This window comes from Dromaius novaehollandiae, chromosome 12 (genome assembly GCF_036370855.1).
Source record: "Dromaius novaehollandiae isolate bDroNov1 chromosome 12, bDroNov1.hap1, whole genome shotgun sequence".
NCBI classification, from domain to species: domain Eukaryota; kingdom Metazoa; phylum Chordata; class Aves; order Casuariiformes; family Dromaiidae; genus Dromaius; species Dromaius novaehollandiae.
Genome location: NC_088109.1, coordinates 18459823 through 18477995, shown reverse-complemented (window position 1 = coordinate 18477995; position 18173 = coordinate 18459823). Strand labels below are relative to the sequence as shown.

The 18173-nt window shown below is 38.4% G+C and overlaps 1 protein-coding gene across 6 annotated transcripts in view; it reads right to left on the bottom strand.

Annotated features, from left to right (window-relative positions):
• The window catches only part of ATXN7 (ataxin 7), an 84136-nt gene that overhangs the window by 40391 nt on the left and 25572 nt on the right, over positions 1-18173 (bottom strand). For 4 of the 6 annotated variants that reach the window (XM_064519130.1, XM_064519128.1, XM_064519129.1 and 1 more), the window contains one exon: positions 1806-1910. The exons of 1 other annotated variant lie outside the window; for it this stretch is intronic. In XM_064519130.1, the coding sequence (XP_064375200.1) occupies positions 1806-1910 (105 nt within the window). Of the gene's footprint in view, positions 1-1805; positions 1911-3922; positions 3962-18173 lie in introns of those variants that run through there. One more of the 6 variants, XM_064519133.1, reaches the window with a different exon arrangement.

The following is an 18173-nucleotide window of genomic DNA, read 5'->3' as shown; positions in this document are numbered from 1 at the left end:
TCTCATAACAAGCTTAATACTGATAAAAGTAGCATCATGACAGCCAATGCTTTCAATTCCTGTGGTCAAGAAGCAACGTTGCGCCTACTCAATAGTTGAACTGTTTCTTTGGTCCGCCAACACGGCTGTCAGGCCAACAACTATGATACTGGTTCCTATAACATGGATACCTGTTTGTGGGAAATTAGCTGGAGACCACCAACTGATTTTCAGAAAGACGCCCCAAACGATCTGCAGATACTAAGAGCTCTCCACCACCACCAACCTGAGCCAGTTCCCTATTCGTGACCTTGAGACAGAAGATTCAATATGCCAACAGCTCCGAACTGGGTACCGTCCAGGCCTCCCCCATAAATTTATTTTTAACTGTCAGAATCAATTTAATATGATACTTTAGAAGGACTTATTGGACATCCCAAGCTGATATTCAGTGACAGGTGAGGAATCACACTGGCAAGGGGTGGACTCGCTCTCGGTTGATACAAAGGCTCATAGCGACCAGAGGAAGAGAAGCGTATGCCCTTCTGGCCTCCTGACAGCTCGGGAGACTTAAGAATTTTTATTATTATTATCGTCACTGCCATCCACAGAGTAACAAGGAAACTAGTGCGAATTATGTCATAAAACCTATCAGACTCTTCTGTGAGTCACTCTGTGCAACACAGTCCAAGAAATCCAGCAGCAAGGGTAGGAACACAATCCATAAGGCATAACCACATAGAAAAGCAGGAAGGGAGAGGTGGAAAAGGGTAAAAAGCGCAGCCTCTGCACAGCACGGGAAGACCCTTTCCCACCTCCAGCAAGCAGCAGAAGCGAGTATGTCTTTTCTTGCCAAGAGGCGGGAGCGTTTAAGATACAGGAAAAAATATTCCAACGCAAGAAGAGGCTCCCCACCCACATCCAGCACTTTCTACCCTTTTAAACACCGAGGCAAGCAGTAGGGGTACTGGGCTACGAGAAAGCAAAATCATACAAATACGCACGCGCAGAGGGAGAAAGTAGTAGCTCAAAAGACACTTTGCTCATCTTTTGCATTAGTGCTTGGTTAGAAACCATCTCCTGAATTTCCCAAGAAACAAAGTTGAACACCAAAAACCTCCTATCCCAACCCTGATAGGAAATTGTCCGAGATTAATTTCCAGTCATAAGAGGAGTAAGGAAAAGCAGAACCGCCTACCTCCGTCAGATACGCTTTATAGGAAGTAGCAGAGCACTTGAACTTGTATAGCACTTCACATTTTCTCAGTCCTCTATAAACACTGGCTAACGCTAACCAACACAACAAGAGCTTCCTAGCATAGTTTATATACAAAATCATCTGACCATTAAAACAAATACAAACTGATACTTCTCAAAATAAATAAGCTTACTGCTCCTTTCTAAGCGTACTATGTTTGAAGACTGTTTGCTCTTTTACAACAAAATCTGTAAGTTCAGCCTTTAGCTCAAGTTCGCAGCCCACACTGCAACAGAGCCTTCCATAAAAACAATCAGTATAAATATAAAATGAGAAAAGGCACACAAACACACTACACAAACTGTCTGTGAAATACACTACATACATGCCAGTTTGAAATGGAATTGTACTGATGCAGTATTTCTGTAAGATATTAAAAAAAATGCAAAGAAACAAGATCTTTGCATAAATGCATTACAATATATATAAAATGATTAAACACAGGTTATGTTCTTTGACATTATTTGCAATATAATGTTCTATACACCATCAATTAAAGAAAAAAAATTGCCAGGCTTAATCCTGATTTAACCTCACCCTTAATTATTAAAAATAGTTAAGCACTTACCGTAATGTGATTGAAATGCCTGTGGTTTTACGACCTGATTACAGTGGTTACACATCACCAAATAGAAATCATCATGAGCCGGGCAAAGACCAAATATTGGCATATCTAAAAACAAAAAGACAAAATGGCATATCTCTCAGCTGCTTACAGTTATTAAAAACAGTTTAATTAAAGAGCCATGATACTCATGTTGAATCATAATTTTAATACATATGTATAAAATTTGAAAATGAGAAAAAAAATGAGCATATAATGCAACAGATAATTTTTTGCTGGAATATTACAAAAGCAAAGATCTTCCTTCAAAGACAAATGTAAAATAAGTGATTATTTGTAGAAGACATCTATTAGAAATCTGATTTAGGACTCATTACCCTATGCTAGATTCAAGAATGTAATAAAAAAGTGATTAACTTCAAATTACAAACACAACATAAGAGATGCTTTATGTAGTCTGAAAGGGGTTTGTATTTTATTCCACTCTCATTAAATGAATTCTAAAATGAAGTTTATTTTCTATTTAAATTTTTTAAACCATTTTAAACGCACAGTCATTTACCAAGCAATATTATACACCTAATGGTTTTATTTGTTTAACAGTGCATTATATTCCAGCCATCTGCTGCCAAAGATCTGTGTAACAGCTATATAAGAGAGAGAGAGAGAGAGATAACAGTATGTCAGAGCATGTGTGGATTTCAGAGATAACACACATACTTGCAGACTTAGTAAAAAAAAAAAAATAAGTTTCTGCAATGTTGTTTTTTAGAAAACCAGTTTTTAAGAGTACAGTATAACAGTTAAAATGCTCGAGGAGTCAATGGATGCAGTAAATACAACATTTACTACACATCTTAAAGTTATATTGCATAATATAACTGAAAATGTTGCTCAATCACTAAAAAATAAAAAACAGGAAACTGAAAACATAGAATAGTTTATAAATTCATTATTGCCAAACCGTGAGGCTAAGGTATCTACAACACTATTTAAAGGTTTCAAACTGATATAAGAAAACTTTTTTACTTAAAAGAATGCTCAAGTAATAGATTTCTATGTTAACAATAACTTAGATATTAAGTTAAATATATTTACCTCTGTATTAGAATTGACCCAAGTTTTGTTTTATGGTTCTTAATTTGTCGATATGGTTGATATGTACGTTTTCAATAAACAACACGCTACATTTTACTTGAAACATAATTTCTGCTCGTTAATAGAGTATCAATTATGTATAAAATAATTTTTAAATAAATTGAGTAGGCTGTATCTTAGGAATGAATGTGACATAATCCAAGATTAGCGATGGCACTGCATCTCTGTCATCGCTGAGAAACAAAGTCAAGCCAGTAGGCTTCTACCAGAACAGAGAACGTACCCACGCAGAACAGCTTCCAGGACGGAGAGCTCCCTTTTATAACAAATATTTTCCTCAAAAAAAAAAAATTTACTTTTATTTTAAAAATAAGCTCTATCCCAAGTTTTCAAAAAACCTTATTATGCTACATTAATATTAAATACCATATCCATAATAATGGCTGCAACTAGATTCTCTTGTGTAGACCCAAATATGACGACCAAGGACATCAGATGGGGCTGTGACAGATTAGAGCTATTACTTAAATTGATGTGATAGATACTTATCTAAATCAGAGACACCTTTTTAAGCAATTGATTTTACAGTAAATGAATAAATTTTAAACTGATTTGCACTTTATTAAGTAGTGAGTCTCGCTTTTGTACTTACATTTTCAAAAGAGGTATTTTAAGACCTCAAACAAACGCAACTTGCTGTAAACCAGGCAAAACCAAGCAGATATACCTTAGGATAAAACAGCTAGGAAAAATAAATATTTATTTTTCAATATCCACTTTCTGTGATTTAATAAGCTGTTTCAGAGGAAAAAAAAAAAGTATAAACTGATATATCATTGGCTAAGACTGCGTTCTTTGGATATGCCTACAAAACAAAGTTTCCGTACGGCAAGCAAACGCCCCGTGGTTGCTCCCACCCGACTGCTAACGCAGCAGGGTGAAGGACAGGAGCAGGGCGCAGGGCTTCCGACCGACCGCCGACAGCGCACGCACGGGCGGCTGCTGCACAACACACGACCAACCTCATCCCGCCGCGACCACAGCCGGGAACCCCTTCGCGTGCCCATGCCTTTCGGGAGTGCGCAGAACCCAGACTTTTAACCACTTTGTACAGAATGCTGGGGAAAAAAAAAAATCTCTAACACAAGACAAGCATTGCCTGCTTCTACTTATCTCGCAAGATAAAGCACTCCTTGACATTAATTTGAGACATCACGTTCGCTCTAAGTACTCTCTTATGAATATTTGCTGGAAATAGAGCGGTGTTTTTAAACTACAAGCGAAACAAATTCACAGAAATTGATGTAAACAAAAATGTTTTCCTATTTACGTTCCTAAGAAATCTGAGTTTACCGAAGTCCTTTACACTGCGAAACAAATCTTTAGAATTTTAAAATCAAAACTGTAAGCGACAGAAAGCAATGCCAAAACACTCCAAGAAATAAACTCATGAAGAACCACTCTGACTAAAAGTAAAACCAATTGATGCAGAAAAAAAGGATTTGCTGCACACACGAATTCACAACCGTGATCTCAAAGGAAGTCACACACAAGAGCCCAGCCAGATCACGCAAATCAGCTAAAATGATCTTCTGCCCCGGGTACATCTGAACGTAACTAGGCAGTGAGCAGTGAAAGGTTAGAGTCCTAAACGTATCTCCTTTGTTTTCTTATAGGTACTACAGGAAACGCTATTTTTCTTTTATCAAAACACTTATTTAGAATAGATGCAATCAAATCCTTTCGTCACAGAGAGATGGCAGGTCCCAAAGGAGCCTGGAGCCTCCCTGCGCTGAGCACTGCAGGAGCAAGGACAGCACCGGAGGGTACTGCACTAGGTGTGAGGGGGCAAAAAGCAGTATTAATACTACTACAGAAATCTGAATCTTAACTCTTGAAATGGGTTTGAAACTTCAAAGATTGAGATCCAGTTGAGATCAGTAAAGATGACTGGAAAAGAGCTCAGACCCGAACACCCATTTCCCAAATCAGGAGTCATACTCCCAGGCAAGTAAACTCCCACGCATCTAATATGCTTCACTCTATTCAGAAGCAGGTTTTGGGGAAATCTTATTTTTATTTCCATGTTCTATTGGGGCAAATTCCTGTGTGGAACTTATGAAAATGACACAGATTATACCAGGTAAATATCAGAGAACATACTACATAATTTAACAAAATTTACATATGAAATATGTTCCAGAAGTGTAGGATAGAGATGCCTAATTTTTCTATTCCCCCCCACATACACTTGTGGAAGTTCAGAAGTCTTGCAGTTGATATTCTAAAGTCTAATACTTTATACCTATTTCATTTAATGACATGCAAATTCTCTATTTAAAAGTCTAATGAAGTTTCTAGTATTTCACCAGTGTCATTTCAAATACACTGTTCCTCCGAGTTTAAAGATTTCCTTTTGAAATACTTAACTGTAAATGTAAAGCCCATGCCTCCCAAGGAAGAGCCTAGCAACCGTGATTCATATGTTCCTCTTTTCAAAGCTGGGCTAATTTAACTCCCTCCATCTGGGAATGTTTTTCAAGGTCAAACTAAAAATTTAAACCAAGACCGCCAATTTTCTATTTATTTTTTTCATACACACAGTATTATCTGATATCAATATACAAATGCTGTTATAGGAGCTGCTAGTTATATTAATTCTATTAACATAACCATAAAGAAAAATAGACTTCATTTACCTCCATAATATTAAACGTTTGAAAACTCTGACTTCAAGAATTCACTTCTCCTTTCAGAAGTAACTTAGCTACATTGTATAAAAAAAGAAAGTCAACTTTAAGTGATATATTCCTGTACTCTTCATCAAGAAGAGAATGAGTACACATCACAGATAATTCAGAGGTATTTTAGCTGTATTGTTGATTAAATACGTAATAAGTACATTGTAAGGCAAATGCTTCATACCTGGGAAAGGCTCATACAACACATTTTCTAATGAAAAAGAAAAAAAAATAAGGGACAATCTGACACAGCGTACATCAAGTAACATGGAGTTGAGCACGTCTACTCAAAAACTTTCACGAACTGAGCTGCCATCTCCTTTTCCAAGGGATGGAGAGGTGTATAAATCTTCCAGTAATTTCTTAGTATTTTTGCATTCTCTTTCAGCACAGTTACGCCACAGAAAATCAGGCTTGTGGGCATTAAAAGCAATTGTCTGTGTACTCTTGATTCTATGACTTAACATTACAGACAAAAGAACAGATAAAACAGGCTGAAAATAGGCAGTTAGATAAAAGGTTAGCTGTTTGCACCTTACTGAGTCACTAGATTCTGTGATTACCTCAGCTGCACTACATTTTCCATTGGCAACTTTTTTGCCCCACAAATTTAATCCAATTTCCTATGAATCTAGATGTTCCTTTATAGACTGGGAACCATGGTACAGTGCATCTGTCCTAGCATCTCGTAAGGTAAACATCTCTTCTAGAATTGCTATGGATGAAGTATCAGAAGAAAAGTAACGTTAAAATCGTGTGCTAAATTACAAACTACCAGAAGACAGGAAAATGAGCCCTAATTCTGGCTGTTTTCAGAAACCAGAATGCAAGTTTCCTATTTTGCAGAAGTCTGCTTATCACAATCGAAAAAAAAAGATGAGAATGAAAAGTGAAAGAGAGGAAGAGAAAGCAAAAGCTAAAAGGGAAAGAAGCTAAAAGGCAAAGAACAAACTCTATCAGAGGCATGGAAGAACAGAAAACTCGAGGAAAAAAAATGTGAGAAGAATACATAGAAGTACTGCATAAATATTTCTCAGAGGGTATATACCTGATACTCAGTTCTTCCCTATCCATTCCCAGGGTAAACATTTGCTTATTAGGAGTATTTTTAAAAGTCTGAGTCCAATTTATCATAAATATATATGTATTAGTTGCAATTTAGTATAATTTGGCAATGGACATTTTGCATGCTAATACTCGACGTGAACAGTAAGTGTTTCGACTACCCAGGCCCCCTACAGCATAGCACAAAATGCCTCAAGCACAACACCAACCTGATCATACTTTGGTAATATTTTTAATCAAGTATAGCCAATAGTAGCTGTGTCACCATTAAAATGGGATGCACTAGACTATTAACTTTACACTCTCAACAGACATAATGCCCTATTATACTTGCAACTCCCTCAAAACAAAATTTATTTATCTTTTCACTGAGGCCTGATCTAAATCCGCCCTGAAGTAAGTGGACCAACTTTCACTGATTTACTAGGCTTTCCAGTAAGCCATCAGGGAATTGTTTTGGCGGTATTACACACAGAAATTTTAAATATGCACCATTACTTTGACATGTTGCCAAATCTGAATGGCCTGAACTATTTACTTCACAGACCAGAACTTTCAAGTTTAAATAGTGTGCACAAAAGCGATCCTGAATACATTTCCTCCATACTAGTTTTGCTTTCTCTTCTTATTAGAACAGAATTGGCCTTCACCATGCTAAGGTAAAAATTATGTTAGTACATCCTGTTTTAACTTGACTTAAATGGTAGACCTCTTCCTCTTAAAGGAAAAAAATCTAATAAAAGCATGCCTTAAGATAACATAGCTCTACTAACATCTGAAAGAATGTCAAAGAGAGGAGAAAAACCTGATAGTAAAATAACAACTTGTGGCAGCACAGCTCAGACACAGGTGCAATAACTTAAAAATATTTGACATCTTGAAGGAAAAAAGTTACGGTGCCAGCTCCTGCGCTTTGCCACAAGGCTTATGACACTTGCCCTAGCTGCTGTCAGATCCTGTTAAAGCACAGAAGTACTTCTATCGTTGTATGTTTTATGGTTGTGGAGAACACAAGCCTCAGTTTTCTAATATCTCAAAGCAAATAAGAACTCCCAAATTACTGTTTTTAAAAGCTCATGATTTGGGGGAGAGAGGCACGAGAGAGGAGAAGAAAGGAGACTAACTCAACATTTAGGAGTATAAGAAAGAGCCTACACTGAGCAAGAGCAGATTTCAAATAAAGTTGTGCTCAGTTACAGCTAGACTAACAGAGTTATAGCCAGTCCAAGAAGGCAAAAGTCTGCCAAGAAATCCGTACAACAGGAGTCCAGCCAGATCTGTTGCTGACATCAGTTCTCAAAACCCAGTCATTTTCAGATGCAGAGGTGATCCAAGATGTAAACCTTCTGGGGCAGCGAGATTTCCACACAAGCAGTAGTACAAGAGACCTAGCTCTGGATTATACTGCATGCACACAAATAAACTGTAACTGCACAGTAAGTTATCTTAATTAAAGGTCCCATCACTTTTAAATCAGATATTCCCTTTTTATAATTGATAAGACTGCTGAGTTCACTTTTTTTTTAAACATCCCAAAACTTACTTTTCATATACATGTACATAATTTTCCACAACTAAAATGTTATTTTCTAAACAATATTTTTCCAAACTATTTTCCAGAAGCAGACCCAGCTGCTTATCATTCATGAACACGCATGTGTTTTTGTGTACTTATCAAAATGAAATTAAACTACTGGAAATTTTTTTACCATGTACTATACTAGATGATAATAATAAAAAAAAAATACTTCTAAACAGATACCTCGAACAAAATAAGTAACTAAAAATTGTATAATCTTCAGAGGGCTTAATAACTAGTTCACACAAGTTTTAAACCAAAACAAAAGATTCTAGTAAAATATACACACTTGAGTTTTGCTTGCAAATATCCAAGTAAAGAACACTTACACATTAGTAGAACACAAATATTTATGATCCACATGTGCAAACACAAATTTGAGCTTGCAGAGTATGTCCATAATCAAGCTGAACATAAAACTATCAAATTTACATGCATGAACTTTTTTTAAAACTCTACCCTACAAGGTTTGTACTCATGGTGACTCAGATTTGAAAGAAATTTACTTTTGAAACAAAATAAGGGAAAACAAATGGACATTCTCAGCCTCTATATTGCCAAAGTTAAAACCCAAAGTTGTTTCATTTAGGCTCGAAGGGAAGAACTGCTATCAGAGTATTTTCTGCAAGCTTACCATCTTTGAGAGTCCTTGCTAACTTCTCTGTACATTCTCACGTAACCTATATTTTTTGCCCATACGGCTTTTAAAAGCCCAGCTAGCTGAGGAGCCATGTGAAAGGCGTAGCTCTGCCTGGGTTAAAAAATACAAGCGTACTATGTTTCACAGGGCTGTTGCTGACTGATGGTTAGATTTCGCAAGATGAAGGAAGAAACAGCTGAAGTCTTGATTAAATGTTTTACTGCATTTTCGGCTATGACAAATATAGCAATTACACATCATTTTATTAAAATCCTAAGAACGCCCAGAACTCAAAGCTCTTAGCTCACAGAAATGCCTTCCAAGTCAAGACCAAAAACCACAATCCAGTTTAACTATGCACAGTAGTTGGATTACCAGATTTGATCGGTGTCACAGATCTTTATCAATGTTACAATGCTTTATCACTAAAAGCGCAGTCCTCTCCCTTCAGCCTGCTTTTGGAAGTGGAGACAGTCTATTCTTTCCCTGGAATACAAGCTATAGCTCTGTGAGGATCAATTAATGTGAAAGTTTTTATTTTGCTTTCCCAAATTTAAGACAGAATTTTGCACAGCAAAAGTTGAAAGGGTAAAAGACCACCTACCTTACAACACCCATCTTTTCCGTGTATTCAATCACATTGCATTGCCAAAACTCCATCACCCAGACTATCCCCTCCAACATCACCTCCAGCAAAAAGGTTTGCCACATGCTGCGGGAAGTAAAACTCCTCTGTGGATACCGAATAGCAAATCCAAGCACCAGTCCTTCTCCAAGGTTATGAGCACACGATGGCTGCAATCCTCCCTGCAGGTCCCCCCCCGCCCCAAGGATGCAGAATGCAACACTGACAATTGTTACATCTCTTGTTCTCCAAAACTGAACAGTCTTGGGAAATTTCTACATCCTGCCTGCTGACAAAAACAGAGCAGCAGATACCAAAGAGAAGTGTGTCACACACACGTGCACCTGCAGCCCAGAGCGCAGCTGCGAGTTCTAATTTTAGGCTCCCAAGATTTGAATGTTCCTGTAATTATACATAAAAAACATAATATAGCAGACATCTACTAGGTATTTAGTTAAATTCTTTGCATGTGAATTCAGCTACACACAATTAATCTTGTAACAATTCTAACAGAAAACACGCGCCAAATTGTTCATTCAAAACTTCAAAACTAATAAACAGTTTTTCTAAGTGCGTTATATGGAATAATAGAAAATTTGCGTGAGCAAGTTTACAAAAGCTTGTCTTTAGAAAGGCTGATTAGTAAATGTCTTAGTAAAGCGCAACTAGCATATTTAAAGCTTTTCAGCAGATGAAAAAGTCTCCCCCCACCCACTGTATTGTTGCATTAGGTTTTTCATCAGCAATTTGAATGCAGTCGGTCAGCTGCAAAAACTATTCCCATTTACTCACTAATTAGTTTTCAGAGTTGAAGATATTTTAAATTTCTCCAGCCAATTTGTATGATTAATATTATAGAAATGCTAATTAATATTACATAAGTGCTGAATACATGATTTGTCATCACTCTTCATGTAACAAATCTTCATTCCCACTTGTATATGATTTTTAGGTAACATGCGTAAGGTACGTTTAGGTAACATACACAACTTTTAGGCATCATGTCATCGCTATATTTCAGGAAAGTTGACAAATTTCTATTTATAATTTTGTCATTAAAAAAGTTACGTACTTAAACCTAAAATAACTAAGAAGCACAACTGTAACAAAAATTAAACAGAATTCATGAAATAGAAGACTTCAGGTTTACATGGTAATACTAACATCAGGGCTAATTTTATATGAAAGGGCACAAAGAAACAGTTCGGTTATTACACAGGAAAACATCATCTATTACATGGGGAAAAAGTTCTGGTCAGGCAGTTAATCACAAACCTAGCCCCAGTTAAAGAGCATATTTTAAACTGTATCTTAAATGGCATACCTCAAAGAATGCTACTATTATTAATTGTTGTAACATCAACAGTTATTGTGCTTCTCTCCTTTCTTTATATACAGTACATGTGTACTTTGTAGCAGCTGCACTTTGGTAGTAGGAAAAAGGAAATTTGTTTTATTTAAATCTAAACTTAGAGTTTACATAAAACTGCTCACTGCCACAGAAGCATTTTGATACATTCTCACTACGAATTGTGAACGTGTTTCAAGCTCATCACCCTCTCTCCTCTCTCTTATCTGGGCACGCTTTGCAGGGAAAAGTTTTGGCATGTGTGTTTCAATACAAGTATTTGCAATCTTCCCCTGTGTAACTTTTCACATTACATCAAAGCAATGTAATTATGTGCTGGCTGTATCTTGGCACTTAGTAACCCAGAAAGTAGAGCAGTAATAATTATTCACTTCCAGCTTCATAGGTTTTCTTACTAACTGAGCACTGAAGGAATACAAAGTAACCATGATTGTATCTTTTGTGAGGGGAAAACAACAACAAGAAGTGTAGTAATATCAAAAAATGTAAACAAAAAAAGTGAAATAGCAGGGTCAATTTAATCTTTAACAATATAAACTTTTTCAAAACAGTAAAAATAAGGACTAGAGGTAGTCATGCATCTTTTGCATGACAGCATTATTGCAACCTTTGTATTAAAAAAAGATCATCAATTAACACATTCTTTCCCCTGCTACACAGTGCACGCATAAAGCCAGACTTTGTACCTAACTGTTCAAGGCTGCGCCCCTGCTGCACAGGGCCCCAACTCTCGTGTGACAGCACCAGGCCATTACTCTTTAATTGTGCAAAGACAATGCATCTTCGTACAAAGAGTACTGTGCATACATTTTACATCATGCACCTGACACCTGAGGCAGCAAATACAAAAAAAAAAAGTATTAAGGAAAATGCTATAGATGACCAGTCAACTGAATTCCATTTAAGTATTTTCTTTTATTAGGCAATCTCATTGCCTAAAACTACCCCACCTCTGCCACTCCTACTCTCCATATACTTGAACATCCACTTCAAAAATAAAACAAGACTGTTTCAATTACATCTGACATGGCTGTAAGGAAACTGACACTTGTTAATTTTCAAATATCAACTTATATGTCTGCATCCTTCTTAACCTGGCAAGCACTATTAGGTTTTCCGTTAAAATTCCTTTTGCTTTACACATTTACCGACAGTTAATTTGATACAGTAAGATATAAAAAAATGCAAGTTGCACAGCAACAGGCATGTAGATGTCCTTTAGCCAAAACTGCAACAGTACTGTGATATTTAGTAAGATTAAAAGAAACAGTGAAAAAAATAAAATAATATTTTTGCTGCCATAATAGATTAAGAGTTTACCCACTCCTTTTATATTTCAACACCCATGTAGTGACACTTAATTTTAATTTCAGCATTTAAAAAGGATTTTAAAAGTAGAAATTGCATACCTCTAGACAAATGAAGATGACTGAATATTTCAATAATCTAGTTAAGGAACTGGTAAGCCACAAATCTTTCTTCATAAAACTAATATATTTCAGCACATATAGAGCTACAGTCGTCAGAACTTCCTTTCCAAGAGGGAATCTCTCCATTTAGAAGTGTTAAGCTTTAAATTAGCACTAATTGTCCTTTGACACACAGTTGTGTTTTCCAAACATCAACTAAATAGGTAAATATTGCAGCAAATCAAGCTACCTGTTCACAGTACAAGGTCGATAATTATAGTGCAGATTGTTTGTGATCTAACACTAACGCAGTTCAGCCTACAAGCTCTTTATCCAAGTGAAAATTGTTATGGAATTTCAAATTTTCTAAGAAGGAAATTTAGCTTTCGCCTCTACATGTCTTCTACCTCTTACAACGAGCCCCTCAGTATCCTCACTTCAATATCTATTTCTTCACTGCTTAGAGTGTTCCTACTTATTTTAGGGGACCAACTTCACAAAATTTTCAGAATTGCATCTCCAAAGGCTATGCATAGAATACATGGTACCTATTACAGAAGAAAAAAAAAAAGACTTTGAAAAGACTGGGTGAGCACATCTGCACCAGGTACCATCTTTCCATTGTTGGCACTAGTTCTCTGCTACTGAAATCAGCCATTTCATTCTTAAATGGGAAAAGGCTGGAAGGATTGCAACTTCTAATATTTTTAGATTTACATGCATTCAGAAATAAAAATGACTTAGATTGTATTGTAATTGCAGAAGATCTGAAGGGAGTGACACGTTTCAAAGTAGTTTTTCTGCTCTTTCTTGGTCTGAGCCTCTACACAAAATCAGAACATTAGCCCACTTGCGATGTGCATAGATAGTAATACCTACAACAAAACAAAAGGAAAGGAAAGAAGAATTTATTCAGACTACACAAAATACTGATTTTGTTGGTTTGGTCTAACTCACGCCTTTGACAGATACTTCCAAGAATACTTCTCCCCTCTGGTCCCACTGCAGCTAACAGATGAGTAAGCTTCCTCACTAGTACTCTAGTTACACCTGGAAAGGTATATGGATACATAGGAATGTATCCAAATACATAAGGAAAAAAAAAGTTTCCCTTTTGTAGTTCAGCTTTAAGAGCAAGCAAAATGCTCTACTATTGTAAAAATGCACTGAACTGGGCACAAAAATCTACATTTTTAGATATCTCACATGAAAAAAAGACATAAGAATAAACCTGATTACACAAGCAGCAAGACTGAGCAAGACATCTTTACGCGGATATAAGCAGATTAGCCACATTGGGTACAGGACTCTGCAGTAAGATACAGGCGAGCGGAGCCCTGCACCCCGCGGAGAAGCCCACAGAGTTCAAGCAGTGGCCCAGGCACATCGTGGCCCCCACCTGTAACAGGGACGTTGCAGATGACGTGGAGTAGTTATTTAAAGAAAGAACAGGAAAAATACTTAAGAGTACTGGTTAACAGCCCCTAGATTACACGGTACAATAACAGTAAATAAGATTTAGAATATAGCGTGAAATTGAAAGGTAAACAGGATTCTTGGGTATTATAGCAAACGCGTAGAGTTTACCACCCTTCAGCGCATCGAAAACAAACAACACACGCACTGTGCGACAGAAGACACAAGATAACTACTGCAAACATATCTCGGATAACAAAACCTTGGTTTACAACCGAAGCGGGTTCTCTGCCAGCCGCAGCAGCCGCACGCACCCGAGCCTGGGGAGCGAGGCCGAGGTCTCCAGCTCGCGCCCGCCCGCAGGCTCCGCGGTGCCTCCTCTCCGGGCAGGCAGGGAGCCAACGCCAGTGCTGCCGAACCCGTTCGGCCAGTCTTCCCAACGCTGCTCGCTCTTTGGAAAGCACTCAGAAGCTTTTGCTTCCAGCAACGGCGCGGAGCACTCGGGGGAAGATGCCGAAGGAGGCCGGGAAAGCGTAGCGGCTGGACGCCCCAAAACGCTCCTCTCGAAGGCAGCGCTGCCAGCCTGAACCGCTGCGGTGACGAGCGGCACAGCGCTTCCCCCGGGTCCCGTCTCCCAACACCACCCACAGCAGCGCAAGAAAAATCTTAGGGCAATTTAAGAACACCTTTAAACGATAAATAAAACTTGCGATCGTGCATCTTACCACCGCGTCTCCACGTTTCACTGTGAGGAGCACCGTCTACCCTGACGAGGGTTTTGGCCCGCTTTCCGGCACGCGGGCCCCTGCGCAACGCCAATTACCTGCCACCCTCTCGGCGGTGTCAGGGGGTGGCAGAGGACCGCACCGCTGCGGGGAGAGCGCCTCTGCATCCCGAGCAGCTGTAAACAAGCCTCAGATGAGACACACTGACAATGTACTGCGAAGATTTTACTCTCTCCTCCTGCGCTCTACCTACTCCGTGGATAAAAATAGCACTCTTATCTCCAAGGCTATCAAGCCAACACTTCAGATCATTAGATTCAGACCGTAAGAGCAACTGAAGAGACTTGCAAAGGACACAGCGGTCTGTGCCCCTACGTTTTGGGACATCGAGTGATACTCATGTACAATCGGAAGGAAATATCCCAGCCAGAGCCCTGTGCGTTTCAGGCTTCTCTTTCTCCAAATGCCCCTTTCAAGCAGCGGCGTTGAACTAGCCAGACCAAGCAGGCTACACTCAGTTGGCTACCAAGGCCCTTTCTGCAGAAGGAACGCCAGATAAGCAGAGGCCTCTACCTAGCCTGTGTACAAGACATTATCAAAACGGTAGCAGGTAGTTTAGATATCAACATTTCCCCCACAGTCCCGTAACACAATTGGTAATAAGTTCCTCCTCAATAATTTAGCCACAAAAAAAAAAGTATTCTGGACAAAAATTTGCAGTGTATTATATAAGCATGGATTACACTAAGTTTGGTAGGCAAGACAGACATACTGAATTTGGCTCAAAACTTCTCTATAAATTATGAGCTCTCCTATGGAATAGAAGCTCCTCAACAAGGATGATATCTGGACAGGCTGCTCTGGGTAAGCACAACTTACACAAAAATGAAAAATGAAATTGCTTTCTGAAATTCACCTTGAAAGTACTTTCATGAAGTAAACACAACCTATCAGGAAATTCATTTAAGCCCTTGCTCTCAAATATTTCCATTTAGTACCAGTGAGAACAGGATGACTTCAATCTCTCTCAACAGAGCAGAACATATGCTTTCAAATACAGATTGTACATTTTAAAAAACAAATTAGCTGAAGGAAACATCTGAAAAAATGCCAAAATTATATCCCTTATACAGAATTCATTGCAATATATTATTTCTTGGATCATGATGCAACACATGAAAGCCCAGCCCAGCCTTCTAGTTGCAAGAGGCAAGCAAACTGCTTTAATGCATTTCAAGAGTCATCTTAACTGAGCAGGAATGAAACAGACAAATTTAACATTTTCCTTTTGGTATCATTTGCAACAGCCCTGCTATAAAAGATAAATACAAATGATACTATGACCCTTCCTCAACAGGGTAAGCTAGATTCAAATGGTAGTCTCTCCAATTGAGAAAGTTACTGTGAACTGCCTAGGGAATTTCAGTCAAAGAAACTTTATTTCTATTAGCTAGTTTTCTATTTTTCTATTTCTAATAGATACAGCATGAATTACTGCAAATAGAAAAATAATACTGGGCAATACTTTAAATAATGCAAACTAATGTTTCCGTGCTGTTTAGTTTGCACAATATATTTATAAATTACAACCGATCCTGATTTGTATTAGAGTTACTTACTGATATAACACCTCTCACACTCTTAAAGATAACAAAGATACAAGATCTTCTATAGTGTAAAATCACGCAGGTGGTCATGGAAAATCAGATTAGATTCACTCTGAAAAGATACGTAATCAAGTACGGCCTAGTGAATTCTAGGAGTCCCAAACAAAATTCCTGCTGGAAAATTTGAATTTTTCTTTAAACCATTATCAACCTGTTTCAGAAAACAGCTTTAAAGTTGCAGTGCAACCATTATTTCACAAACGCTTCATTCAGCAGAGATGGAGGGACTGCCATTGCTAGGGAGAAGTAAAAAAAAAAGCTCATGGAACCACACCCTAAGCGTATATTGATATAGATTTTGTTACTGTATTTTAGCCTGAAACAATAGCTCGAGGGTGTCATTTAGGCTACAAACACCTTGACAAAGCAACGGCCAGAATATCTAGGGATTGACAGTTAAGATGTTTGCATAGCCAAGTATTTCTCTGCTGGGTGTTTGATCACAGAGTTCTGCTGAACGTGGCTGTCGCACGAACCCCAACTGTCCTGCTTGTGGAGCCCAGGTACTTGCTCAAGCTACAAGCAACACTCTCGTTGACTTTGGTGGCTCACGACAAGACCTCACATCCCCAGATACCACTTCATAAACTGGCGGAACTCCAATTTTCCCACTGACAACATCTACAACGTAGATTATGCAGTCGCTAAACACACATACGCGTCAAACTGAATCTACAAAGGGCAAAATAAAATGTTAAAGAAAGACGTAGGATTTCCTGTGTATTAAGCGTATTATTTACTTTTCAAATTTAACTCATTAAAGCCTCTGACCTTCATTTTAATGAAGGCTGACACAGGGTTCCTAGTCAACCACACCAGAGTGAAGGAGTCCAACAAATTTTCTTACATACGAAACCGTGTGAGCTCTAGATTTAAGGGGAAAAAAGCACACAACATGGACTCAGAACATCAGACACACTGGATTTTTGCACTGTGCTGTTTTGTGTACATTTTTTAGAGGGCCCTTCAAGGAAATTTGCATTTCCTATTACAATACGCTAATTCAGTTACAACACAGACATAGCTGGTGAAAAGCGCAAGTAAAGTCCTGCTTATCCACAGAAAAGCAGATGAGGAGCACTGCTTAAGTTTTCTGACTCCCTTTCCACCAGAAGAGGAGGGAGGCACAATGAATTCTCCTTTTCACCTTTTATCATCCGTGGAGTTTGCCTAAGGGCCATGCTGAAGCTATCGAGAACTGAAACCAGGGCGGGGGAGAGGGAGTCTTTTAAAAGCGCTTAAATAAATGATCTTCCTCGTGAGAAAACAGGTTACCACAAAACAGCTTACTCCACAAGGGCCGACAAGCAGAATTTACACACAAATAACAGCGTTTCTAATCCACTTGAGCCAATAACCCAAAATGCTTCCATCAAAGCGACCGTTCCACAGCCACCGATCACAGCTCTAAGCGATGGTGGGGCAGGCGTGTGACCTGCTTGCCCAAAAGCCAACAAGGTCATGCCCGGTAGCACCTGGGGTCACCTGGCTTACAATGAGAAACAGTTTGAGAACCACCACACTAAACAACACTGCCAATCCTGGCTCACAATACAACATAACCTGCACCAGCACAGGTAACTTTGGACTGTACCAAGCCTTAAACAACAGGCACATGGATTACAATAACTTCCATTGCCTCCCATGCCAACTGCTTTCACATTAACGCTGCTGTTCTCCACTATACTTTGAATTCCCTTCTCCAGACTCTTCATTAAAAGGGAAGAGAAGTAATTTTTAGCATCTCAGACTATTTAGAACATGAAATTACAAATCAAATGTTGTCACAATTTGTAAAAGATGACATCTTTTCTGCCTAATGAGTCATAGGAGCTCACGTGTAACCCCAGCCGGCATTCAGCCGCTATAGCCATAGGGCAGGCATGGTCAGAAAAGGTATGAGAAAACGACTCTGGGCATCTGCCTTTCTAGATCCACCGCGAAGAAAGAAACCGCTTTTAAAATAGTTACCTTACAGAACGTAATCGACATCCTCTTAACCCAATTTAAAAGTACCCTTCACTAAGCCTTTTTTTC